The sequence below is a fragment of the Oryzias latipes genome, chromosome 1, assembly GCF_053564925.1.
Source record: "Oryzias latipes strain Hd-rR chromosome 1, Olatipes_Hd-rR_3.1".
Classification (NCBI taxonomy): Eukaryota; Metazoa; Chordata; class Actinopteri; order Beloniformes; family Adrianichthyidae; genus Oryzias; species Oryzias latipes.
The window spans coordinates 8533710-8559909 of NC_136237.1; the positions used below are offsets into that span (position 1 = coordinate 8533710).

Consider the following 26200-nt stretch of genomic DNA (forward strand, 5'->3'; position numbering starts at 1 on the left):
TTAACCTAATTCAGTTGAAACCGGATGTAAGTCAAATGCTACTCACTCGGTCCAGTTTTCATATGTAGTCAATGGTTTTTAACCCTGCAGAACCCACTGAAAATGTCAGATTTGTTTTTAAAGAATTTTAAAGTTAACTTGACATTGTTTGTTTGTTCCATTTTGGTAGCAGCAATTAAGCCAAAAAACGGAAAAAAAGGGTGGCCAAATTTGACCCCATTGGTTCTCCAAGGTTTTAGAAGCTAAATTTATCTTTTCATTTTGTTGAAAAGGTACATAATTTTAAAGGCTTTAATAAATAGAACGTCATTATAGATGATCAGTCACAGCTTTAAAGTGGACTCGTTAAAAAAAAAAAAAGATGACAAACACTTCCCCGATACTTTACGTTGCTCTTATGAACTATCACCTCACAATTGTAACAGATGAAAGTAAAAATTAAGCTTTTATTCATTATAACCCATTCTTTTAAATGCATCAGTCTTCTAAACCTGCTGAATCCCTTTCAGGGTGATGGGGTTGCTGGAGCCAACCCAGCTACTGTTGGGCAAAGGCCAGGTCCATCCTGAACAGGTCATCAGTCTGTTGCACACATGCACACCTAGGTCGAATTTGGAATCATCAATCAACCTACAACTTGTGTTTTTGAACTGTGGGAGAGCCCAGCTGGAAATGGAACCAGGGCTCTCGACATGAGGCAAGAGCACCAACCACTACTCCATCCTACAGCCCATTCTTTTTTAGCAATATCTATAAAGTTTTTATTCTAGCTTTTTTACAGGGTGTCAGCATCTTACTGCTCCCATTGAAAAATTTCAATGAGCAATGTTTTTATTTGTACTTTTCCTTGTTTGGGAAGATCTCATCCACATGAGCCAGGTAGAAAGTACATGTGGAGATGCTGGTCTCTCTTTTATACAAACATGCACTTCAATAAGGAGAGATCTTGAAAGTGATTAAAAGATTTAATAGTGAAACAGGAATTGAACATGATTAGTCTGAAGTTTTTGACGGTTGGACTCAGAGTGAGGACTAATTGATGAGGGACGTGGTAAAGTGATGAATCAGCAACCAGAATACCTGAAGATGACGTAGTTCATCCTAATTGATATTGTGCCATAGCCTACCTCTAAATTTCTCATGTAAACTGATTTTGATTGGTTATTAGCTGTAACAGTAACGGTGACACACAGGATTACAGACGAGAATAAAGGGCAAAAACATGACTGACGTTAAACAGTTTTCTGCACTTTCTCAGAGCAAATGTTTTATATATGCTTGACAGTTTCAACTGAATGCCCATGTAAAGAGTTTTTATTACCAAGGATAAGACTTGTGCTACTTTGTTGTCATCATCATCATCATCATCATCATCATCATCATCATCATCATCATCATCATCATCATCATCATCATCATCAGGGGTAGCTACTCTTCCAAACATCAGCAATGGACCCTAACCATTTGAGACTCCTGTGAAATAAATGCTCTGCAGAGCCCCTTTCAGGGAGATGAGACCAGAGCTCTTTAGAAGCCAAATATGTGCTTAATGTATACAAACTGTAACTGGACGCCACCCCCAAACACCATAGCAACTCTTTGGATGCGAGAGTCTAAATACGTTAAGGTACTGAAACAGCATCATAAAATCAAAGGGAGCCTGATTGGAAAAAGATTTAAATTTTCCCTATGTAACATAATAAAAAGGAACTTTTGGGATTGGGATGACTGGGTGTAGAAGAACGTCCCAGAATCCCAGTTGAGGGTTTCATTCTTTTAGCTGGTATCACATCATCTTTCCTTAAGAAACATTTGAATTCCCTTGCATCTTTTGCACTGTGGGAGGGAACAGGATTGCTTTCCTAAAAAAGTCATGAATTGTAAAAGTCATTGTCATAGACTTTACTGTTGTTGCAGTTCAAACTACAACATTGAGAAGAGTACAAATTGAAGAGGCGAATAATCCTACAGGAAATTGAGAGTCCTTGAATGTCTTGATTTTTCGGTGCTTCATAATCGAGCTCATTGTCTGTGGGTAACATCCCTGCTTGTCAAATCCAGACCATAAACATCGAAAACATTAAAGAAGTCTGTCTTTTTACTCTAGATGTTCTACTTCAATTTCTCTGCTTTAGGTAAATGGCACCTTCCTCAGGTGCAGTTATCAAAAAACTAAAGGACCATTTGGTATTTTTATATGATTTCAGTACAGTGTGGAATGTTTGAGAAAAACTATCACCCAAACATACCTCTAACGTGACTCAGAATGTTTTGAATTAAACAGTCAGATGTCAGTACTGCGATCAATCAGTGGAGGTAAATCAAGATTATTATCCTTTGTGTGAAACGCTCTTGGAAACGGAGGAGAAAGAACAATTTACCACGAAAGAATGGATAAAGAACCACCAAGAGACATGGACAAACACCTGCAAAACAAGATAGAAAAAGCAAAAAGAATGCTTTACATTGATGGTTTGTTACAGCAGTGCATTCTTTTAAGAATATTTTATCAGGCTAAACTAGTATTTTGTCTTTGCTCTTCTTTAGAGAAAAAAAAAAGATCAGTTTTATGAAAAAAGGGAAAAGTTTTGTTTGATTTTATGAAGAATTCTTTTCAGCTTTAGCTTTTTGTCAATCAATTTGCAGGAGTGCAATGTACGGTGGCCCTGAAGTTCAAATCACACCAACTTATCACTCAACACAAAGACATTACAACATTATTACAACAAGATCGCAACATGAATTTAAGAAGTAAAACAAATAAAAAAATAAAAAATAAATCACATTTAAGCAATCAAAACGACCTTTCAGAAACCAAAACCCAATTCCAAAAAAAAGAAATCAAAATGAAACATTTTAGAAATGAAAATGAAGTGTTAAAAAACAAAGCACAAAAAGACACTGGAAAAGGAACTGTCGCTGATGGGATAATGACGGATTTTTGATGTTTGAATTTTTGAAATGTGTCTTCTTATTATCAATTTTAATGATGATTACAGAGCAGATCCAGCATCGCTTCATGCCAAATGACATTCGGTTGAAATGATGGACAAACGTCATCATCCGATCAGTGATGACTCATACCTACCTTTTCCCCTGCTTCTTGTTTTCTTTACGTTTCATTTTGATTTCCTGGAAATTATTTTTTATTTTAAATTAACTTTTGTTTTGCTTTTATAATTGTTCTTGAGACGTTTAATATGTTTTTGCGTTGAGTGATTTATTGGTGTGATTTGCACTTTCAGGGAGTATAAGCTTAAGGAGGACCTGATTGAAATAATTGGGCTGATGCAAGTAGAAGAGCATATTTGGTAAATACGGCTGTACTGGGGCTTGTTGGCAGATGTGGCCTCCTCATATCTGCACCTGAACTATTAGACCTGGAATAGTTGATTTACACAAATAGACATTGAGTATGTGCTAAAAAAAAAAAAAGAACAAAAAAAAATGGTTTCAATTCTACAATATCAGTCCATCAAACCAGATATTTGTTTGTTCGTGCATCTAGCAGAATGTATTGATACTGTAATGTGTTCCCTCTCCTCATAAGGCAAAGCAGCTGCACACAGAGCAGGACTTCCCTTTTTACTGTAAACTGTCTGGAGAGTTTCCCTCAAAAGCAAATCTCGTAATTCACAGCAGGAATCATGCAGATCCCACTCATGTTGCCTTTGCTTGCTCACATCACATTTCACTATCCAAACAGCCCCCCCCCCCCCCCCCCCATTTGCTTTCCCACCACATCCCTTCTGTTTCCATTGGAACTTCCTATATAAGGACACAGTTCTATTTGCTACAGTAAATCATGGCCCCGGGTGAAAGCTGCAAACTGCTTTGCGCCAGAAGCGGAGCCCCGCGTTGGTGTGTCCATGTGTGAAGCTTAATGGACTTGGGGAGCAACGAGGAGTGCCTTCAGAGTCCTCTGCCAACTCCATAGAGGACATGAGAGAGGCAGATAGACAGCCTGGAAACCTCAGCAGAGACAGGATGGGAGACGGACAGAGGGAGGGATGAGGAAAACAGGGAGGCTGCAGTGCGTGCCATATAAGGAGAGTGGCTTCTGTATGGAATCTCAGCAGCTTTCTGTGTAACTTTAGTGCATCAACGCCAGGCCCCAGTGACTAAATATGGTGCAACAGCAATGCTAGAACATAGTTGCTTCCCCGGGGACAGTTCTGATCATTGGACTACAGAGAGTTGTGGAGGATCAGTAGATTATCTGAGTGGGATGGGTAAAGGTTTAGACCTTCACCTTTTAGGACCATTGCATAAGTCAAAAGGGAAAATATTGCTTCAATATCTCTTTCTGTTGGGGTGTTTAGTGATTAATAATGAGGAACTCAGAGTTTGGTGGGTGAGGAGCTCTGGTAAGCTGAGCATCTCCTCAGCTCATTGGTACTCTAGTTAGAGACTGAAAATAAATTGTCCAAGCATCTCCTCAGGGAGAAGCTGTGAGTCCACATGTTCAAAAGACAAAGTCTAAAAAAGAAGTGGCTTATAACAGCACATTTAACAACCAAAGATGGCTGTTAATTGGAAAGTAGAAATGTTCATGGACATGTTTGACTCTCTGGGACTGCAAATCACATTCTAATTTGATCCCAGTGGAACACATCAACAATCTCCACCGCAGTGGATGATGTTTATCCAGCTGCTTCTTCTGCAAACAATCTCTTAAGTCAAGAGGTGCCACCTATTAGAGGGCAAACAGTCAGCTAAAGGTTCAGCTTCTGCTGCTCACACCATCCCCTTTGAAGAACTTTCCTCCTGTGGGAATCAAGTACTGAGGCCTAATGAAACCAGGAATCCATCTGGAGATAAAAGGGTTACCGTGTTGTACCAAATGCAAAAAAATCCTGTTAAATATGATGAACTTGTTGTGGAATCAAAAGGGTTCGGACAATTCAAACGTGTGGATGGAGGTCACCTCCAAGGATGTGAATTCAAACTAAAGGACAAAAATTATGTGAGGTAACAAAGCTAAGATGCCTCACTTGGTAAAAGAAAATCACAACAAGCACGTTAGTTTGGAGGGAGGACAGTGGAGAGAATTTTTGTAAACACGTTTACAGTCATATTTGTTGGGTTACCTGATTATCATTTGCTTACACGCTCTATTCACCATAATATGATCGTCTCAGTTCTATCTTTCATCAAGAAAACACTGACATGCTTGGTGCTGACTATCCAAGATATGATGTTCCTGTACTGCTTGATTGAATAACTCACTTTTATGTTATCAACCCCGGCCACCAATAAAACCAGGATGGATACACCGGGAAGGCAGAACTCCTCTGTGACAGCCTTGCGCTGTGACGGACGGGCTTCTCCTTCTGCAGAAGTCTAGCAAAAAATTCTCATCTCCTGTGTGGTTCTTCTCTTTGTTAGGGAAAAGTCATAACCCTGACAATATTCTTAAAAAAAAGAAAAGAAAGAAAAGCTTAGATTTAAAAACTGCAGTCTGAATTATCGGTAAGATAAAATATTTATCTCAGTTAAATAAAAATTAAAGGAATTTAAATCACGAGTTTCAGTTAGTCTTTTTTGTAAAGAAACGATAACATCAGTGCTGCTGGACGTAAAAGCTGCAGTCTGAGGTTCAGTGTTCTGCTGTTAATGAATCCCCCCCCCCCCCCACCACCACCACCAGAAATGCTGGCTTTGACCTGATGTCTCCCTCCAACTGCCTTCTGTTTGAACATCAGTCCTTGTAGTTTCATAGATCTGGTTCTTATGCTAATAAAATGTAAATAAACAAAGTTTTCTGGAATTTAGATAAACAAAATCCTAATCGGGACTTCTGAAGTTTTTAACAAAAGAGCTGAAGAACATTACAGCAGATTTTCTTTTTGTTTTTTTGAAGAACTGATGCTCTGTGTGAAATGGGATCAGATAATCGCAGTGAGTAATCCACTTCATGATCAAAATAAATCTATTGTAAAAACTATAGATATACAAAGAGAGATAGAGATTACGACGGAGTTTTAGGGCCACCAAAAAAAAAGAGCAAAATTATGACATTTTATCTCGTAAATTTACGAGAAAAAAGTCATAGATTAACAAGGAGAAAACACCGATGTTGTCCGAGATGAAAGATGTGGAGCCTTTTGTGAAGCTTTATTTCCGGATTATTATAGGTTTTATAGATTATTATAGGTTTAAAACAAAGAGATTCTGAACCTTTGGCGACTAAAAATCAGATTATTGTCAGTAGATGCTGCTTTCCGGGGTTCAGTGTCAGTAAAGCGGAGTTTCATATGTAAAATAAGGAGCTCAGAGACACGTTTGGGTGCAGAGGATCGCTGCAGCTTTTATTCTCCTTTTCAGTCACAAACCCTGAAGTTCATCTGTCACCTTACGTCATGAACCTGTCATCAGATCCGAACACCAATGCGGAAGTAAACGTCCCGTTATATCATTAAACAACAAAGATGAATGAAAATAGTCTATTATATTAGCATTACAACGTTGAAAATGCCAAAAAAGTGATCCTCCTCCTCAGACGGAAGCGTCACACAAACGTAGAGATCTTGTTTTTGGTGGAGGAAGAAAGGATTGAAGTGGACATCTGCAGGGACACCGATGGCTTCATCGGGCTGCAGGGATCCTGCAAACCACCCATCAATAAATAAAACTTTAATAAATCGTAAATCAAACAAGCTTCCAGATATTTGGAACGTTATCAATAAACATTCAGCTCACCTGTTCAACTGAGTTTAGTCGGTTTGCTATGTTGCTGCGCGACGTTCACCTGCTGCTCTGCATGCTCACTACCACTCATTTTTCTCATAAATTTACGACTTAAAATCTTGTAAATTTACGAGTTTTTTTCTCATAAATTTACTAGTTTTTATCTCCTAAATTTACGAGATAAAAACTCGTAATTTTACTTTTTTTTTTTTGGTGGCCCTTATACTCCGTCGTAAGAGATGGACAAAATTGGGACTTTTAATAAACAAAGTAAGAGATTAACAGAGTTTTATGCTGATAAATCAGTCTGAATCAGTCTAAATGAGGGAACACTGCCCCCAAGCGGCGAAGAAGGAACACAGCAACAGAACTGGCCTAGTGTTTGGCACAAAAGTTTATTTGGAACATCCCAAATGTGAGTATAAAAACATTTTTAAAACATGAGCAATTGAGAATAAAACCATCAGCACCAGTTCCACCAATAAAACAAAACCATAAACGACAACATTCAATACTTTACACGAGACGTTTTAAAACGCTTAAATGTATCTGCTGCAATCTCTCTGGGATGTGAACAGGAATCAACAGCCGGAGCTTCTTAAAACCTCCAGCCATATTTACTGATGAGGTCCTGCAGGTGGTTTTACAGACGCTCCTCCCTGGAGAAACACGCTTCCTCTGTTATCACCGCTGTTCATGAAGTGAGACACCAGGCCATACAGAAGAGGTCTGCAGACAAAGAAGAAGAAGAAATTTAACATTCTGGTCAAACATTTTTCAAACTTTCCTCAGTCATAGATAGGTGGGAAGTGACAGGTGACCTCTGTTTCAAAAGTCAGCAATCATGAACGAGTTCAGGGAAAGGTGATGGAAATTCAGCTGAAATGATTAGGAGTTTGTTGCCGCGGTAACAGTGGCAGCTTTTCACCTGAGAGGGCGTGTCGGTTTCACCTTTTCATTTCCACCTTCACCAAACTTATAACCAACAGTGACCCACAAGGATTCATCTAGAAGCACATTTATCAAAATCAAAGGTTTGAAATGGGTGGGAGTTTTTATTTTCACGGGGTATGATGATGATAAAGAAGAGAAAACTCATGCAGATTCACCTCAGAAAATGTTTCCTCTGGATAATATAAAACATTCTATTGAAATAAACATATTTTTTCATATGTGAAGCTCCGCATGGTGGGCGGTTTTAAACTCATCTTGAGTCAGTCAGCAGTTTGGATGAGAAAAGTCTTCTGGCTTCAGTTTCAGTTTCCACACACCTCTGATGAAGAGGACTACCGGTAAATAAGATCACTTCAAATTTCTGTTTGAATGAATGTTTGGATTCACTGACATTTCCTTTGCAGGGTTTTAACACACACAGATCTTCATCACAGTATGCGTTGATGAGGAAGAGTTTGCAAACCAGAGGTCCCTCATAAACCTGCAGACTGACTGAACACATTTCAATGTTTTGATCATGAATTTGTCGTCTCCCGAGTTCATTTCAACAGCAACACCTGTTCATTTCCTTTGCTCCCACCATATTTCATACATATTTGTACAAAGGTCTTCCTATTCAGGATTAAACAAGGTTTACTCGTCCAGCTACATGAGGTTTTGTCGACTTGCTGCTATGGTAACTCCATAAATTTGAGCCCTAAAACATGGTTGCTATTTTACGGTCCATGTCAGAGTGGGTCAAACTGATCCTGATCAGATGTTTGATACCAACAACAATCCCATCCTAGGCTCGTCCCGGACAAAGTCCTCCAGCAGGTCAGCCTCATTCTGGAGTCAAACAAATAATGAATTACTTTGATGGTTTTCAAAGTGCCCAGGAGGCTGATCTGAACAGCATCCCTGCTTTGACTTATTTTAAATGGCAAGACTTTCAAAATATTTTCAGGTGAGCGCTTCCCCAAAGTGTTCAGGTCTTCTCACGACAGTCATCAGACCTGATGACGTTTACACATTAAAAAAAAAAAAAGAACATTTGAATGGATCTATGTTGAAAGCAGAGATAGAAAAGAAATCTATGAAAAAGTGCCCCCCCTAAAATTGGGATGTTGTGGGTTTGAATCCACCATGAAGTCATCTCAAAGAGGGAGGGGACTCGTTGGCTCACTGACTGGCCCTCAGGATTAAAGGTTCGATCGGATGGCGAATGGTTCCTGACAGCAGCTGTGACTGCAGTCTGGTGCAGCCTCAGGAAGGGATCTAACCCAGAGGACACATTTCCCACAATGCTCTCTTAAAATTATGTTTCTGCAGAGCACAAACCCAGATTTACAGACTTACACAGACTTGGAGCTCGCATCCTGTGACACTTTCAGCTCCTCTGCGAGAAACTGTCTGTCCAGGTGAGCTTCAGGTAGCCCTGACTCTGAAAAGACAGACATGGTTAGGAAACAGTAAAAATGGCCCTTAAATCAGTCCACCTTCAATAGAACTCCACCTCCCGATGTTACGTCAGTGACCACGGCGGCGTTTCAGCTCACCTGCTGTGAGAACAGAGGCGGTGTGCCTGTACCTGTTGAACACCAGGTACTCCCGGATGAGCTCGTTGATGATCAGGTTTTCGTGGGACAGCGGCGGCAGCGACTGGCGCTCCACGTCCAGGGCGCTAAACACTTCCGCTCGCACGCGGGCCCTGAGCTCGTGCAGAACGCCGCGAGACTCTAGAGTGTCCCTGATGGCTGAAACGGTTGATCCGTCAGGCATTTCGAGCTTTTAAAACTAAAGCTGCACATACACTTTATTTAAACTTCTAAATCCCCGAAGAGCAGATAGCTGTATGTAAACACCCATAAAGAAAAAAGCCACAAGACAAAAAGAAAAAAAAAAAGCCACCCCAGAGTTTATTCTTATCTTTGCAACAAGCGTCAAATCTGATTACTTAGGAGTAAAACCCCACGAATTATACTAACATTTATTTACTTCGCTAAACAGCCAGACTTTGGATATAAACGCGGAAAAGTAAAGTATTCTTTGTTTCATTAGTGATGTTAACAAAGTGGTGTTCGTTGCTGCTAACTTTGTGTAACTAGCGGACAAAAGGAGGGTAAATGTGAAACCCACCGCTTTTGAGTTCCGTGATGGTCGCCATTGTTGAAGATGTAAACAAACCCTGGTCGGGCCTACTGTCTACTGCTCTCTAGCGATGGAGTCTTGTAACTACAACAGAGGACATTTTCACTGGGTATGTCCAAATTCCTTCACCACATGGTGCACGATATAGTGTAATTTAAAAGTTCTTGTTCCTATAGAATCAACTCTCGCTACCTGATCGGTAACAGGTTACCCATCAGTGTGCGCATGCGCAAATGTTACGTCATTTCCGCCATAACGGTTTCCGATCTGTGATGTATTTTTTTTAAAAAACAATTATTGACCAATTGCAGAATACCAAAAACAATAATGCAGCATTTATGCAAATATAAAGTGCAATACCGAATAAACATGGTATAACCCTTGGATATTTTTAATTATGAAGAACAATCACAGAAGGAAATTACAAAAAAAAAAAACAACAAAAAAATAACACACGTAGACAAATATATATGCGAGAGTAAACTTATGTCGTTCCAAAAGATTTACAGATGTTAATCGTTTTTTGAGCCTTGCCCTGGAGGTATGCTGTTATGAGTAAGTACAGGAGTATGATGCTCAGAGGGCTGTGTCAGGACTTTGTGGAGGGACAGGTTGCTCGGAATGAACAAGTTGCATCTGCTGCAGAAGCACACTCCAAAATCCAGCTTTACTATTTCCAGCAAGGGTGCTCAGCTCACCCAAGCATCTCTGGTCTAATTCTCGACCAAGCTCCTCCTGACACATTCCCCGAATGGTTTTGACATGCCAACTAACAGCAGGATCGTTTGGACTAGGTAAGTCACCAAGATTTGCAGGGTCAAGTTGGGATATTGCTCGATCAGAGGAGTACTGTATAAGAGTTCGCCCTTTTGGATGATCTGGGTCGTCCGGTACTCTCACTACCTTTTCAATATCACCATAAACTTTTAAAAAATCGACAATATCCTCATCAGTATATGTTTCATCTACGCCTGTCACATAAATGCAACTAGGCCCATGCAGATCAAACTGGTTACAAAGATCCATTTTCAACTAAATGTGAAATATCAATATTCAAAATATTTTCTTTACACACTGTTTGGGGTGGAATTTGATTTAAATTGCCCCAGCCCCACGTTGGGCGCCACTTTTGTAACTCTCTCTTTGCTCCACAGGCGGGGCTGTCCACTGTGGTAGAGGGGAAATTTTTTCTCAGGTTGGGTGAAGGCTTGGGTCAAATTTTGACTATCAAGGTTTATAATATCCACCCCAAGAATTTCACACGAAACGTACTGAAAATGATAACAAATGTATTAATAACAGACTTATACTCAACAGTTTCAAAATAAAAGTTGTTCAGACATAAACCGAAGGGATTCTGAAATTCTGCCAATTTACAGATATTTTTCCTTTCTTTTTTTTTCCACTTCAGGAAAAAAAATAATAAATAAAAAAAACAAAAAAAACACTGAGATCTCAGGGAAAATTGCAATTTGGAGCTCCAAAAAAAAAAGACAAAAAACCCACAAAAAATACCCTCAATTGAGTGCACTCAACAGTCCTACCGCCCTCTAATGTCCAGGAATGTAGTTCACAGAGTCGGTTTGGGTGTAAGGGGATGATGGGATGGGACCAACAGGCTTTTCACTTGAGGGAAATGATCCAAGATGGAGGTGTAGAAGGACCGGGAACAGAAGACGGCAGACGAAAGAAACTCTTCTGGAATGTCACATGTGGAATAAAGTTCCAGATAGATGTGGGGCTATTGAAATATTTCTTAATCCAGATTACCTTGAGTGTATTATTAAGCGCAGGGAAATCAATACAATTTAAGACGCCTTTATCAGAGGTATTTAAAATAACAGATTTTCGGATATAGTGAGATTTATTACTCTGTAAAAAAATCATATAATATTGTATTGATTGCATTGGAGACTGCGTTATTAACCTGTAAAGATTGAGCTGCATAGGTCAAATGAGAGATCCCAGCGGTTGGGGTCCGCTGCTGTATATGACATTTTTATTACATGTTCTGGGTAAATACTCAATTTTGAATGGCTCTAAGTCTGGATAAAGTAAGGGATAATGCCCAATGAGTTGGCCATTAGCAAAAATCTATTCTAACATTTCAGTAATTTTGCTTTATTTTTAACAATGTCCTTTTTTTAATGACAAATCTCTGTTTTGTTTGATGTCCCCTTTTGTTCTGATTACATACCTTTACTTTTCTCATGTTTTGTAATTCTTCTGTTAAGTTCACACATTTTTTGGAGACAAGATTTATGTTAAAAGCCACAAACCATGTTACATGTTTCATGGGTTTAAATGCATATGTAACCGGCAGGTATGCCTGTGACAGGTGCATGCCTGCTTGATTGGGGATGTAGTTCAGCTGTGTCTGCCCCTTTATAAGGAACGGAGAATGTAGATCACCTTTTACTCATTTTTATTCTGCTCTTTTAACTAGATGCTGTAAGCGGCTGGACGTGTTGCACATGTCATGAGCCACTGCGTGTTCTTTACCCACCCTTTTTATACATTTTAATGTGTTTTAGTGTGGTGCTGTATTTATTGTGTGGTTGACTCTGATTTCCTTTTATTGTTGCATAGGTCTGAGTCGGGCGCCGGTGCGTGTGGTGTTGGTGAGGGGGGCCCCTTGTGGCAGCGTCGTCCTCACTCCAGTTCCCTCACTGTATTTGTTTATTTCCCTTTTAGTGTGTAGTGGAAGTTAATTTTGCACGTTTTTCTTATTGTGTGTGTGGATTTGTTGTCAGCACGGAGTGGAGTGAGGTGCGCTGCCACGTACTGGCTTGGTCCACGGCCTCTCTCTTCCCTCTCCTCCTGCACGGGCGGTCGGCTCGGCCTTCCTGTTTTTATTCCTGCCTCTCCCCTTTTATTGTTTTATCTGTGTACTGCTAATCGGAGTAAAACTGCACTTTTAGATTTTAAATTGTTTATTAGATTAAATTTTTATAAGCTTTTATTGTCTCAGCCATTTTTGTTTTGGTGGCTCCACTCTGCACTGACGGTACCTTGGTCACACATAATCATTGATTCAAATAAAAAAAAAATCTCCTGTAATCTCTGAATCTGAATTTTGGCACATAAAACCTTTATTATCCAGCATAATGTATGACACAAGATATTACAGTACACAATACTAAAAGATCAATGAAAATGATCAAGCTTGTTACAAAAGTATAAATACAAAACAGTCCTCTTTATTTTGAGGACACTTAATGCATTTTGTCATTTGACATAAATTAACACTTAGGTTTTCTCACAATATATTGTCTAAACCAGTAAGACAAAAACACACAAGGCCTCTTCTCTCTGAAAAGTTCGGTGGGCTGCTTTATGACTCAAGAGCAAAGCTTCATATGAAGTGTCTACAGTCTGTCATGTCAGCACCTTAAGAACAATACTGATTTCCTCCTCTCTGTGTATGGCCGGAGTTGGAGTGCGGCACGCAGAGACAGTCCCATGGAGATTTATCACCATTGTGTCAAGAGGCATTCTCTTCATTCAAGGCGGTTTTTACAACCGGTGTCAGGTTGAAGCTAACCAGTGAGCTCTCTGTTGGCTTTTTTATGTGTTTACTTAGACAGAAATAAACAACAACCACAGCATAGTTGGACGATTGCTTAAGCCTTGGCCCACTTCAGTGTTTTCCCTTCACTCTCGCTCTTTTTTACCTGACTTAAAAATGGCCTCAAGCTCAGATTTGGAAGGTTGCAAAACCCCCACTTCGCCTTCTTTTGCCAGCATGGACCTTTTGAAGGTTACTGTGTCGGAACATTTTCCTATCCCAATTTTTGGGAAAATAACATAAAATAGATATAAACGTCTGTCAGTTTGCAAAAAATACGAAAGTGCCCCATCTTTTGGTGTAGGTTTCAAAATGAGAGTAAACATCAAAGTCTAAGCCTGAGGAAACATCGAAAACACATCATGTGCTTTATAAAACACTTAAAAAACGAAAAAAATATCATAGCTTCCATTCTTAAGAGGAAAATCATCAAGATTTGTAGTACCTTCTCGTTCCAGACTTTGGCTTTAAGGCTAAACTGGTTCATCACTTTAAATGTAATATTTATAGCTGAGTGTTCTTCATCGGAGGTTAATACGAGTCTCTCCCCAGCTTTGGAGAAGGTTTAACAAAACAGTGGAGACTGTTGCAGCAGCTGCTTTTGAGATGAAAGGACAATGTCCTCGCCGAGATGAGTAAGAGCTGCCACAAAGCTTGGAAAGGCCCAGTTCAACTTGTGTTTAGGAGGAACACAAATTGACTACAAATGTAAACCAGGCCTTAGTTTTCTAGTCTGAGGCCCAAGAGGGAGAATGCTAGACCAGCCCAGCTTCCCGGCACATCCTGTAAAACTGTCCCCGCTGCGAGATCAGGTTGGCCGGAGAGTCCATCTCAGAAATGTAGCCCCTGTCCATAACAATGACCCTGCAAATAAGACAAAAAAAAACGTGTTTATAGGTTTAGATCCCACACCTTCCTGTCCTTTCCAACTGATAAATGTGTGGAATCATGTTCTGTTCATCCACTTCTAGCAACGGACACACAATGAAGAGCTGTCTCAGCTAACTGACTCAATTGAAAAAGAGTGAGTTCATGAAAAAACAGAAAGGGGTTTAATGCAATGGTGACAAAATATAACTAACACCCTGTGAAAATTATTAGCATCTCTCTTTAAAACTCATAGTTTGTTGTTAAATGAAGATCTAACTGGACCTTAAACTTGAAACCCTGATGAGTTCTAGGGAGGACAATAGGGTGAGGCTGTTTTCCCGTTCCTTGTAAAGGTACACATAGCAGAAATGGTTTTATTTTTACGACATTTGAAAAATAGAAAGATTCAACATAATTGATATAAGGATTTTGTCATTGAAATGCAAATAGTGGCTTGAGTCTTGATTGTTAGAAATGAACTGCTTTCAAAGAAAATATTCTCAGTTAGTGATGATAAATGCTCAGAAAAATGGCAAAGACTTTCTGAGGATTTATCCGTCTTTTAATTATCTCTGTTTATTGTGTAATTTTGCATTTATTATCCTCTGAAGCCGCAGTTTAAGGCAGACAGTTAAATCTCCTCCAATAACACACAGCTAAAAATTGTCTAAATTGTGAGGAGATTAACTAAATCCTCTAACCTGAAACATGTTCTCAGTCAGATTTTTGTCTGATGTGATTCTGATGGGGGAAGTGCAGCTTTACATATCAGGTTCGCACCGATATGCAACACATTGTACATGTAAAGTGTTGCATCAATGCGCAAGGCCAGGTTTCTCCACAACAGAATCAGTTGATTTACATGGATTGCATAATCACTTCACTACTATACAGTGTTGGATGTCAGCGCGGTGCTGCTTTTCTCAGCTTCAGAATCTGCTGGAATTATGTTATTTGAATACACGGTTGGAGAGTCACAGTGGTCAAAAGAATGTAAACAGTTAAAGCTCCGATGTGAAAGGGTTAAAAACGCTGGTGGAGTGACATTTCTGGATTAGATTTGTTTGAACTGACACATCTTGGGGCTCTACCTTGTGTAGTCCATAATGGTGTTAAGCCGATGAGCGATCGTCAGGACTGTGCAGTCCTCAAACTGGGTGCGGATGGTTGACTGGATGAGAGTGTCTGTCTCCAGATCCACAGCTGCTGTTGCTTCATCCAGAACCAGGATCTTGGTTTTCCTGAGTAAAGCCCTCGCTAGGCACACCAGCTGACGTTGACCCAGACTTTAAAGTGCATTAAAGATAAGAGAAAGGACTAAACACATGGCCTAACACATGGTGGGCGGTCTACATGAATGCGAGATTCCCTACCTGAGGTTTTCTCCTCCTTCTGAGCACTCGTGGTTGAGTTTGTCGGGGAGGTTAGACACAAAGTCTTTGAGGTGAGCGAGCTCCAGCGAACTCCAAATTTCTTCATCTGTGTATATATCAAAGGGGTCCAGGTTCATCCTGAGAGAACCTGAGAACAGCACAGGGTCCTGGAGCAGAAGAAATTGGATTTATAATAACAATATTAGGACTGCCAAGGTTTCACTTACATTTGTTTCTAGGATCGGTACCTGCGGAATGATTGTGATGCGAGATCTGAGATCGTGGAGTCCGATCTCAGCAATGTTGACTCCATCTATGAAGATCCTTCCCTTTGCTGCCTCGAGGATTCTGAAGATTCCCAAAGCAAGTGAAGACTTCCCAGCTCCAGTTCTGCCAACAATTCCAATCTACAAAGGAAAGTTTTAATTTTGAGATAACCAGCAATTTCAGTGTTTCAGACTGGGAATGGCAGCTTTCACATTTAACTAGATGAGTCACCTTCTCTCTTTTTTGAATCTGCAGCGTAATCCCTTTCAAAGCCAGCTCCAGGCCTTTTCGGTACTGCAGCCCGTAGTCCTGGAACTCTATGGTTCCGCTCTGGGGCCAGGCCAGAGGCAAGGCGCTGCCCTCGGTGTTCCAGCTGGCCTGTGTTGGGCAGTGAGACAGTGTGAGCAGAGAACAAGAAAAAGCCTCTTTTGAACAATGCTTTCCATGTTTTGCTCCAACCTCTTTCGGAGTATCAGCGTACTCGTTCACCCTCTCCACAGACACAATGTTATTTTCCACATCAGTCCAGGACCGCACAATCCAGCTCAGGATTCCAGTCACCTGCAAAAAGAAGAAAAGTGTGCTTTACCAAAGAGACGTGGAAAATTCAGGCAACGATCACACAAACCAGTAGATCTGCATTATTTTCACTCATGGTTTTTCCCACCTGGAGGGAGTGCGACACAGCCAATCCCACGATGCCTGGGCTCACTGTGCTTTTCCCAATCACAGAGAGAACGGCAGCAGCCAAGACCACACCGTTACCAACAAACTCCAGATTGACTGCCAACCATCTGCAGAGTTACAAAAGTTTAGAAACCAGGTAGACAACTTTTAATGTCCACTATCATTACAAACATCTCCTCAGGAGATAAATAAATAAATAGAACTCCTCAAAAACGACAAATATCTCACCGGGTGGCAACAAATCGAGGAAAGTAGGATGTCTGATTGAAGTCGACCCTTTCGTTAGCCTGCATGATGAACCTGGACTGCTCACCAAAGGCCCGGATCACACTGGCACCCTGTACCGTCTCATTGAAGTGGGTGTAGATGGGCGAGCGGCTCACAGCCTCCAGCCTGCGCAGCTGACAGGATGTGGCAACATAGAAGCTCTGTGGACCACAGTGGAAAAGTGGAAGACCGGTTTTAGGAGGCCGCACTAAAACGGAGAACGTCGGGCTTTCCCATAATTAAAACTGAATGTGGGTCGTGTGTGTCAGCACAAGGCAAAATCAGCAGTTGGAGCTCAGAGCTTTCTAATAATACACAGTAATGGAAACCAGCTTTGCTGAACCACATTGGATTGAAAAATCTTCAAAAGAAAGAGAGAAAAAATATGCAAGGGATCAACTTTTTACTTTGATAGTTTTTGAAAAGCACAAACCTGAACAAAGGCATAGAGGAAAGCCAAGGGGAGGATGATCACAGCTGCAATGGGGGTTGCTATCAACACGATGATGCACACCTCCACAAGTTTAAAGACATAGCTTAGCATCATCTTCAAGCCTTCAGGTACCATGCAGTCGATGGCATCAATCTCCTTGACGAAGCGGTTCAAGAGGTTGCCGCTGGGTGTGGACTCAAAAAAAGCCATTGGGGAGCGCAGAACATTGACAAGCAGGTCCATATGCAACTGGCGAGATGCGATGATGCCGCAGATGGAAATGGCAACAGTCGTGCCGAAGATAGCAATACCTGAGGAAAAGGAGATGAAAATGAGCAAGTCTGTTGACAAACTTGTGTCAACTTCAAAGAGTCCAGCAACTGACCTTGTACAAAACCAAGAGCTCCAAAAACAGCAAGTTTTAGATCTCTGTCTGTCTGGGTGCCGTTAACAACTGGATCATCAGCCCACATGCTGAGCCAATAGCTGTAGGCCAGAGAGGCCCCCTGCTGGAAGGCATACAGGAAGACGATGGGAATGATGATTGCCAAGCCAATGGTCTTGAAGTACTTCTTATACATATCCAGTTTCACCTGCAGTGGGAAACATTAGAAGTTCAATCCATGTATTTTAGTCGAGTGCAATAAACGCTTAAAACCACAGGAAGTGAAGCAAGGCACCAGTTTTAGACTTACTCGTCCGGTGTGAGCTTTGTCAGCCTCAGTCAGTTTCCCCAAGTCCTCGGGTACCTGATCCTGGTCGTTTTCTGATACAGGCTCCATGTTTTGCAGGTTTGTATTTGTGGTGTCTCCTCTGAAATATTAGGGCAGGTCAATTGTCAGTTTTAACAAAAGAAGATGCCTTGCGCCTTAGTCACATGCCCTTGTTGTAGACAGGAGCGGCTGCATCTTAAGGAGAGGACAGGTGTGCAGTTCCCTTGAGGCGCCAGAGTCCACCTCATGAAAATGGAACGTACCATTGTTGTTCGTGTGGTGAAGTGTATTGTGAAGTATTTGTACGAATAATGTAAGTTGTACACACTTATAACGTAGGGGTGATGCTGTTGGACGGTGCCCTTCACGCAGCATTGCAGATGTTAGTAAGATTCGTGAACTGGCTCCTAACTGACAATTACTACATGCACAAAGTCTGTATGTGATATGTAAGTGCCTGTGAGACACTTGTAAGATTCCCACACAAATTATGCTCTGATTGTGTAATTTCCTGATTTCCATGATCTTAAGATGTAGCGCGGGAGCTCTTGCATTCCCCACAGGGATTTGCCGATTTATCACCTGCAGACAGCCCGTTTCCACCCATAAGGGCAGTTGTGACTAAGGCATTAGATTCGAGTTCACTTCTACTGTTAATGTACCCAATGAGTTGCTCTTGTGACAGGTCTCTGGAGAATGGCATGAAGTCGACCATACTCAAACGAGCATTGGATCTCCTGGAACCAGCTACACAAAAAACAAAAAAACAAGAAGACTTGTTTAGTCCATGCAGTTTGTGGGTTATTACAAAAGTTGTGACAAGTAATCTTGTAGATGTTCCAGTACCTCTCTGTATGGCACTTTCTTTTTTCTCTGTGCTTGCAAACGTGTGGATGAAGTCAGCAAAAGCCCCGTGGTGGCTGAGAAGCTCCTGGTAGGAGCCACTCTCTGTGATTTCTCCATCTATCAGTACGAGGATGAGGTCAGCCTGCGGCAAGAAGCTCATCCCATGGGTCACCAGGATGCGGGTCTTTAAATACAACCACACAAGAGAAAAAAAATAAGATTTCCAGCAGCCATCAGAGGCTTTCTTTTACACACTTTCAGCGAAACATTGGTTTCCGTATAATGTTAACAACAGCAGAGCTTTGGGTTGTAAATGGTGGCATTCCAAAGTTGTGTCTCAACAGATGTGAACAGCCTTTAGTGCATGGCTTTACCCTGTCTTTAAGGACTCCTTTTGGTCCAATGACTTTGTCGAAGATATGCTGACCAACATGAGCATCGACAGCCGACAGTGGGTCGTCTAGGAGGTACAGGTCAGCTTTTCTGTAGACCGCCCTGGCCAGACTCACTCTTTGCTTCTGTCCACCTGAAAGGTTCAATCCCTGCAAGATAAAAAAGAAAAACAATGAGGGCCTATGGACAGTCTGGATCAACTCAAGTAAAGTAAAAAAAAAAAAAAAACTGTAAGGTGTTTTCCATACTTTCTCTCCAATTTCTGTAGCATCCCCTGCAGGTAGAATGTCGAGGTCTGGCAGCAGGGCGCAGGCCTCCAGCACACGTTGGTACCATGTTTTCAACTTCTCACGGCCAAATAATATATTGTCTTGGACAGTGGCATTTTGGATCCAGGCCTGCTGGGGCACGTAAGCCACAGAACCCTGCAAAGACACATTCAGAGAGAGACACAGGGCATCAATATTTATTAAATGTAACCATGGAACACACATGGAACATTAGCTTTGTACCTTAACGGTGACTTGGCCGCTTCTTTTTTCTGTTTCGCCGAGCATGGCGGACAACAAAGAGGACTTTCCACTGCCCACATGCCCGACCACAGCAACAAGGGAACCTCGTGGGACACGGACACTGATCCTGTCAACACAGACATGAGTCAGACCACAGGCCTCCTTTGTTACTGTTGATGTTTTTGAACCCTCATTGAACAGCACACACCTTTTGAGACATGGAGGACCTTCTTTGGACCAACTGAAAGTACCGTTCTCTATGACCACATCTTCTCCATCTGAACAAGACAGAAAACCACAAAGAACGTAACCTGCAATGAGCTCTCAGAGAGGATGTGTTCTTTCAGACTGAGGCACAAGCTTTCAAAACAAAGTTTCCTTCTGCAGTTACTCATCAGAAAGCTTTCTGGGTGTAATTACATGTGAATCTGTTTAATCAGACTAATTACAGGGTTGCTGCCTTTTCCACAAGCTGTCTCAGGAAGTGTTGACAGATCATAGGCAGAAAAATACTTTTTTCTTAATTTCTCTATGAATCGTATCTTTATAACCATGCCACGATTTTAGTTTAACCACCAAATTGGAAGATGCTATAATTACGCCGTCTACCAGTCAGCCTCGGCCCAAGGAAGTGACAGTGCACATGATCCAAACAAGGTTGTGTTACCTTGCAATTACAAACAACATCATCTCACAGGCTGTCAATATTGATTATGGCAACCTGCAATTTCTGGCTGCATGTGCTCAAAATTGTGGAAATCTGACAGCATATAAAAGCTCATTTGAATGGTTTGTACTGTACATGAATGACTGTTTTACCAGAGCTTGACAAGGCCTTTGAGACGCCGTCCACCTTCAGCTCCTCTGAGCACAGGTATTTTCCCAGTCGCCTCAGTGAGACCAGAGCCTAAAAGGTGATTATTGAAACAAATTGTTTTTCAGATGTTAACCATTTAAAGAAACCACTTTGGAATCTGTGAGAAAACTCACTCACCTGCATGGTGGTGCTTATTGCAAATGGAAGCTGACTTAGTGGTGTCTTCAAGATGTTGATCAGAGCCATGGAGACAAAAACCTTCTGTGCATCCAGAACATTCCTTTCATCCAGCATCACATAGACTCCAAACATGGCAAAGGCAATCTTGGGAAGAGAGAAGAACAGTAGGGCATTGCATCAGGCTGAAACTTGTACAGATGATGGAGTTTAGACAGCTTCAGTCACATGTTGCCTGATTGTTAAATGTCTTCTTCGTTTGCAGCTTAAATGCAAACGCAAGAAATTAAAACATTTCAACATTCTTGCAATTATAGCTTTCGAATAATGAAATCTAATGATGTGATCATTTGCTGTTTTCCTCAAACAACGTGCTCATAGTGTGTTCCAAGGAAGCAAAATCCTTAGAAATCACCAAAGATATTATAAGAAATCTTTAAATGTCTACTCAAGTCTTCTAACAAAAATGGATAGGACTTTGATAAGCTCAAAGACTTTGCTTAAACACAAAACAAACATGAAGAGATTTGTTAAATGTTTTGGCTTACTGCTGATGATGACACAGTCAAAGCTCTGTTTGCCAAAGTAAGCTTCAGCATCTCATAGACATGATCTCAGATAGTGAATAAAATGTTGCAAAACAGCGGCATCCTTTGTTGTTTTTTTCCAGTTTTTGGTGTTGTGCATGTATTATATGATGGCATATGATGGGCACTAAAACGGGAAAGGCATTTTGTAAGTATTATTTGTCTGCTATATACATATATATATATATATATATATATATATATATAGTAGTCCACACAGGGGGGGTCTCACTCCCAGAAGGAACAATAGCAGACATCGAGGACAGTTACAAGTACCTTGGAATTCCACAGGCAAATGGCAACCTGGAGCAGGCAACAAGGAAAGCTGCAACAGCTAAATACCTCCAAAGAGTAAGGCAAGTCCTGAGAAGCCAGCTCAATGGCAAAAATAAGACCCGGGCAATTAACAGCTACGCACTGCCAGTTATCAGATACCCTGCAGGAATAATAAGATGGCCAAAGGAAGAGATACAGACCACGGATGTTAAAACACGAAAGCTCCTCACCATGCATGGAGGGTTCCATCCCAAATCCAGCACCCTGAGACTGTATGCTAGCCGCAAGGAAGGAGGCCGAGGACTAGTGAGCGCAGAAGCCACTATCCAGGATGAAACATCCAAGATCCATGAGTACATCAAGCTCAAGGCCCCAACTGACAGTGTGCTCAGTGAATGTCTCAGGCAATGGAGAGCAGAGGATACAGTGCTGGAGGACAGATCCTCATGGGAGGACAAACCCCTGCATGGGATGTACCACCGGACCATAACTGAAGCAGCTGATATCAAGAAGTCCTACCAATGGCTAGAAAGGGCTGGCCTACAGGACAGTACTGAAGCGCTCATCCTGGCAGCTCAGGAACAAGCCCTGAGCACCAGAGCGATAGAGGCTCAGATCTACCACACCAGACAAGACCCAAGGTGTAGGCTGTGCAAAGAGGCGCCTGAAACAATCCAGCACATAACTGCAGGGTGTAAGATGCTGGCAGGGAAAGCATACATGGAGCGCCACAATCAAGTGGCTGGAATAATATACAGGAACATGTGTGCAGAATATGAACTGGAAAGCCCAAGGTCAAAATGGGAAACACCTCCGAAGGTGGTAGAGAATGAGAGGGCAAAGATCCTGTGGGACTTCCAGATCCAGACTGATAGGATGGTAATGGCGAACCAACCAGACATTGTAGTGGTGGATAAAGAACAGAGGAAAGCCGTTGTGGTGGATGTGGCAGTGCCAAGCGATGGGAACATCAGGAAGAAGGAACATGAGAAACTGGAGAAATACCAGGGACTCAGAGAAGAACTGGAGAAAGCCTGGAAAGTGAAGGTGACAGTGGTGCCTGTGGTAATTGGAGCACTCGGGGCAGTAACCCCCAAGCTGGAGGAGTGGCTACAACAGATACCTGGAAAGACCTCAGACCTCTCAGTCCAGAAAAGCGCAGTGCTAGGAACAGCTAAGAGACTGCAGGACCCTCAAGCTCCCAGGCCTCTGGTAGAGGACCCGAGCTTGGAGGAGAAACCACCCGCGGAGGGTGAGAGGGGCATTTTATATATATATACATATATATATATATATATATTGAGTCGGATTTTACCAACCATATATATATATATATATATGGTTGGTAAAATCCGACTCAACTGGGAGGTTGATCTGTGCAGCCGTGTGTATAAACTGCTTACAATACTAAGTTTGGCTAAATTCTCATGTTTGAAAGTTTGGAGTTTAACAGCTGCATTTATTTAATAAAATCTCTTGATATTTTTTAAATATTGAAAAAAAAAGTATTTTCATCACATGAGAGACACATATGTTCAGCAATTGGTTAAGTGATGGCTATGGTCTAAACTTTGAGGTTGAATTTTAAGGCTGAAAAGACACTGATATCAAAATCCTGTTCTTGCAGTGTCACATCTTCAAACTGAGATGTCACATTAACTTCAGATGCTATTGTCTAACCCTAGTCTAAAGACTGTAGCTAATGCTCCATACTGATGCATCCACTTGCAGACAACTGTGTACCTCTTTGTTCTGCTCGTCTGATCTGGCATCTGGCTTAAAACTGTTCGGCTCAATAGCTCTGATATTGCTCGCCCCTATTGTTGCATCAGTAATGATAGGTTGGGGTGTGAGAGACTGTGTGCTAGCGGGAGAGAGTGTAAACAGATGGATGATGGGAAGTGTAGGTCGGCTAACTCCATGCCAACAGTCCCACCCACAACTCAGAGGTCACTTTCTGACAAACTCCTGCTACTCTGCAGAAACTATGTCCTAGAAAACAACACAGGTTTTTTTGATTTTGCATAGAAACAGCATAATCATAATTAAAAGATCACTGATAATGCTTTTACAACAGATCAAAAGATGATCAGAGTGGATCTTTAAATACTAGGTACAGCAATGCAACCTATCATTATTGCTAAAAATGACAGGCAGTGATTGTGAGGATCTATGCCATTACTTCATTTTTCTATGCTTTGTTCTTTTTTTTCCCTTTTTTTGTGTGCAGCTCAGTTACAAAGTAGACTTCTTTCCTCGGGTTCTCTTTCCACTCTTTTTAGCTTCACACCAGGTTTCCTTTACATGTAAATGTTTGTCCTTCAGCCTGGCTTTAGTCAGGTAGGCTACGTGTCAAAAACTTAAATGGCTAGAAGGTAAACATTTGCATGTGTTCTCTAGTTAACTTTCAAATTCTATATTAGCTGTGTTGGCATGTGACAAGGTAACGTGGTCTCATAGGGAAACTGGGTTACCAGAGAAATCAGTCTACTGGTCTACATGCATCCATATCCAGAGTCATCATCAACAACAAGCTGCTTTCCAGTTTGTATCCTCTGAAAATCTTGAACACCAATGCAGATTGAACAAAAAGAATCTAGTCTGCTACAGACAGGGCGGCTTGCTTAAATAACAGATGAATTCTGGTCTAATTTATTTCAGTGTGAATGCACTGCACACTTTCCAAAGAGTAAAAGCAAACCATAGGTTGTCCTATAAGCCACATTCTGAAATAAACTTTAACACGTTCTTTACTTAAATATTCTTACCAGGAAAGAGGAGGAGTTAAAGGACGCAATGGAGATGGAATAAAGGACCTGGGACTTCTTCAAGGCCTTGAGTTCTTTTTCTCTGTAGCCCAAAACCTGCTCCAGGAAGGCCTTTTCCCAGGCATAAAACTTCAAGATCTTTATTCCATTCAGGATCTCGTTCATCAGTCTGACCCGGCCATCCATGAACTTCATCTGAATCTCCTGTTGACCAGACAGAGAGGATACTTTTTACGACTTGGAAAACACGCATCTGAGTTAAAACTAGGACACTATAAGAAGAACCTCAGCAAAGCAAATACATGAAGTTGTGCACAGTGCCCTGATTGCAACAACAGTCGTTTTCCTGAAGCACAGAATGTGATTAATTCGGTAAGAATTTGCAGCTTCTTACAATGTAGTGAGTTTTATTGCAAGTAAACAACAAAGAACCAGGAATGTGGTCAGTTAATTGAAAACTAAATTTGATTGAACTGCCAGCCAAATTTTCTCTGTACTTTTTCCAAAGAAATGAAAAATGACGCTCTCCTTTTGCCAACCCTTTCCTGTCATTGTTTTTTGAACACATTATATGTGTCAGACATCAAAAGGACAAGAGAGAATGCAGCATCCATGCCAAACACCCACACAACTTTTCAGCTACTATCTAAACCAGCTGTGGTGTTCCTTGACCTGACATGCCAGATGTTTTGGCTTCTGTGCTGTACACATGGAGACTTTTACCTGCAGCTTGCTTCTTTTCTTTGCAATGAATCCGTTGAGGGGAAAAATCAGGATGACAGTGGCAATCCCTGCCAGAGCTGACGGGCCAAGATGCTGCACGGAGAGCAAACCGTGTGAAGGGAGACTCAGTTCATTTGCATGTGAGTGACAGTTAAACTACATTTCAACGTACCTGCCAGAGAAAGAAGAGGCAGAGGCCAATCTCAATAGGAGCCAGCCAGACTGCGTTGAAATACACCACAAAGTCCATGAGCTTCTGAGTGTCTGCTGAGACCAGATTCACAATCTCGCCCACAGTGCAAGTCCGCCTGGCAGCGCTGTTTATCACCAAAGACTGCAGTGACAAAAAAAGAAGGCATTTCAGCCCGTGGCTGGAAGTATGTGGTTGGTATAATTTCAAATCCAGATGAAAATTAAACAGCCCCAGTCATTTTAGGTGAGAAATGTTCATCTTTTTACAATAAGTGTAATTTAAGACCTGATGTCTGTCATGTTGAAGGGGTTAAACGACAACTCCACCTTTACACACCTTTCTGTAAACCAAGCCCATGACAGCCGTCTTCACCCTCATGCCGACGGTGAAGCAAGTGTACATGTACTGATGATTAAAAAGAGACTGGAGGCAGGACAGCAGGAACATCAGAGTGGCATAGAAGTAGCCTTTCCACTGCGGAGCTTCGGGATCCCTTATGAAACCCAGAAGAAGGCTGTGGAGGTGGGAGGAAGGATATTAGTGTCTCAGCATTTTTTGCTTTGTTATCAAAACCCATCAAAGCCTGGGATTTTCTGGAAAGAGAGATCTGCTCGTACTTTTTCTACCAAAGTGTAACTCTCTTTTAGCGCCTTTAACTTTCGGCCTTTGCTAACTGGTCCACACTGAGTGGTTAAAGTTGCACAACAGAGCTCAGCTTGCGGCCAGGCTGCACTCACACTTGGCCTGCGGCACCCTTATTGTGGTCCAACAGCATTTCTGGAGCCTCCTCTCTCTTTTCTGCCTGTCCTCCATGCTGGAGCGCAGGGTCTGTGGTCTCGTCTGCTTTTCTTGCTCGCAGCTCCACGGCCGTAATTTACACTTCCAGCGATTGTGCGCTGTGCATGAACAACAACATTCCAGTCTGACTGGCAGGGTGGCGAGGGAGTGGGCAGTGG

General features: G+C 41.6%; 2 protein-coding genes across 2 annotated transcripts in view; both read right to left on the bottom strand.

Annotated features, from left to right (window-relative positions):
- Positions 1 to 7066: 7066 nt before the first annotated feature.
- Positions 7067 to 10001, bottom strand: cep20 (centrosomal protein 20). The gene is made up of 4 exons (XM_004066200.5): positions 9763 to 10001; positions 9183 to 9380; positions 8983 to 9067; positions 7067 to 7419 (listed from the first exon to the last, which is right to left on the bottom strand). The coding sequence occupies exons 1-4, from the start codon at positions 9788 to 9790 to the stop codon at positions 7308 to 7310; spliced, it is 423 nt and encodes a 140-aa protein (XP_004066248.1). The 5' UTR covers positions 9791 to 10001; the 3' UTR covers positions 7067 to 7307.
- A 2843-nt stretch (positions 10002 to 12844) lies between these two features.
- Positions 12845 to 26200, bottom strand: part of abcc6a (ATP-binding cassette, sub-family C (CFTR/MRP), member 6a) — a 28442-nt gene continuing 15086 nt past the window's right edge. Inside the window, exons 9-31 of the mRNA XM_011479752.4 lie at positions 25581 to 25758; positions 25224 to 25385; positions 25052 to 25144; positions 24329 to 24532; positions 20698 to 20844; positions 20523 to 20610; positions 19912 to 19981; positions 19704 to 19830; positions 19440 to 19616; positions 19173 to 19340; positions 18799 to 18982; positions 18615 to 18699; positions 17935 to 18052; positions 17625 to 17832; positions 17240 to 17550; positions 16768 to 16967; positions 16520 to 16646; positions 16312 to 16413; positions 16084 to 16230; positions 15834 to 15992; positions 15586 to 15752; positions 15304 to 15498; positions 12845 to 14206 (exon numbers count right to left, since the gene is read on the bottom strand). Coding sequence (XP_011478054.2) covers positions 14098 to 14206; positions 15304 to 15498; positions 15586 to 15752; positions 15834 to 15992; positions 16084 to 16230; positions 16312 to 16413; positions 16520 to 16646; positions 16768 to 16967; positions 17240 to 17550; positions 17625 to 17832; positions 17935 to 18052; positions 18615 to 18699; positions 18799 to 18982; positions 19173 to 19340; positions 19440 to 19616; positions 19704 to 19830; positions 19912 to 19981; positions 20523 to 20610; positions 20698 to 20844; positions 24329 to 24532; positions 25052 to 25144; positions 25224 to 25385; positions 25581 to 25758 — 3526 coding nt within the window. The 3' untranslated portion in view covers positions 12845 to 14097. The remainder of the gene's footprint in view (positions 14207 to 15303; positions 15499 to 15585; positions 15753 to 15833; positions 15993 to 16083; positions 16231 to 16311; positions 16414 to 16519; positions 16647 to 16767; positions 16968 to 17239; positions 17551 to 17624; positions 17833 to 17934; positions 18053 to 18614; positions 18700 to 18798; positions 18983 to 19172; positions 19341 to 19439; positions 19617 to 19703; positions 19831 to 19911; positions 19982 to 20522; positions 20611 to 20697; positions 20845 to 24328; positions 24533 to 25051; positions 25145 to 25223; positions 25386 to 25580; positions 25759 to 26200) is intronic.

What these genes read in the sequence shown, in the direction of transcription:
- cep20 (XM_004066200.5), bottom strand. Translation starts at nt 9,790, where the DNA reads ATGGCGACCATCACGGAACTCAAAAGCG. An exon ending in CATCACGGAACTCAAAAGCG is followed by an intron (nt 9,381 to 9,762) that starts GTGGGTTTCACA and finishes CAACCGTTTCAG; the next exon opens with CCATCAGGGACACTCTAGAG. An exon ending in GATGCGAGCTCCAAGTCTGT is followed by an intron (nt 7,420 to 8,982) that starts GTAAGTCTGTAA and finishes CTTTGTCTGCAG; the next exon opens with ACCTCTTCTGTATGGCCTGG.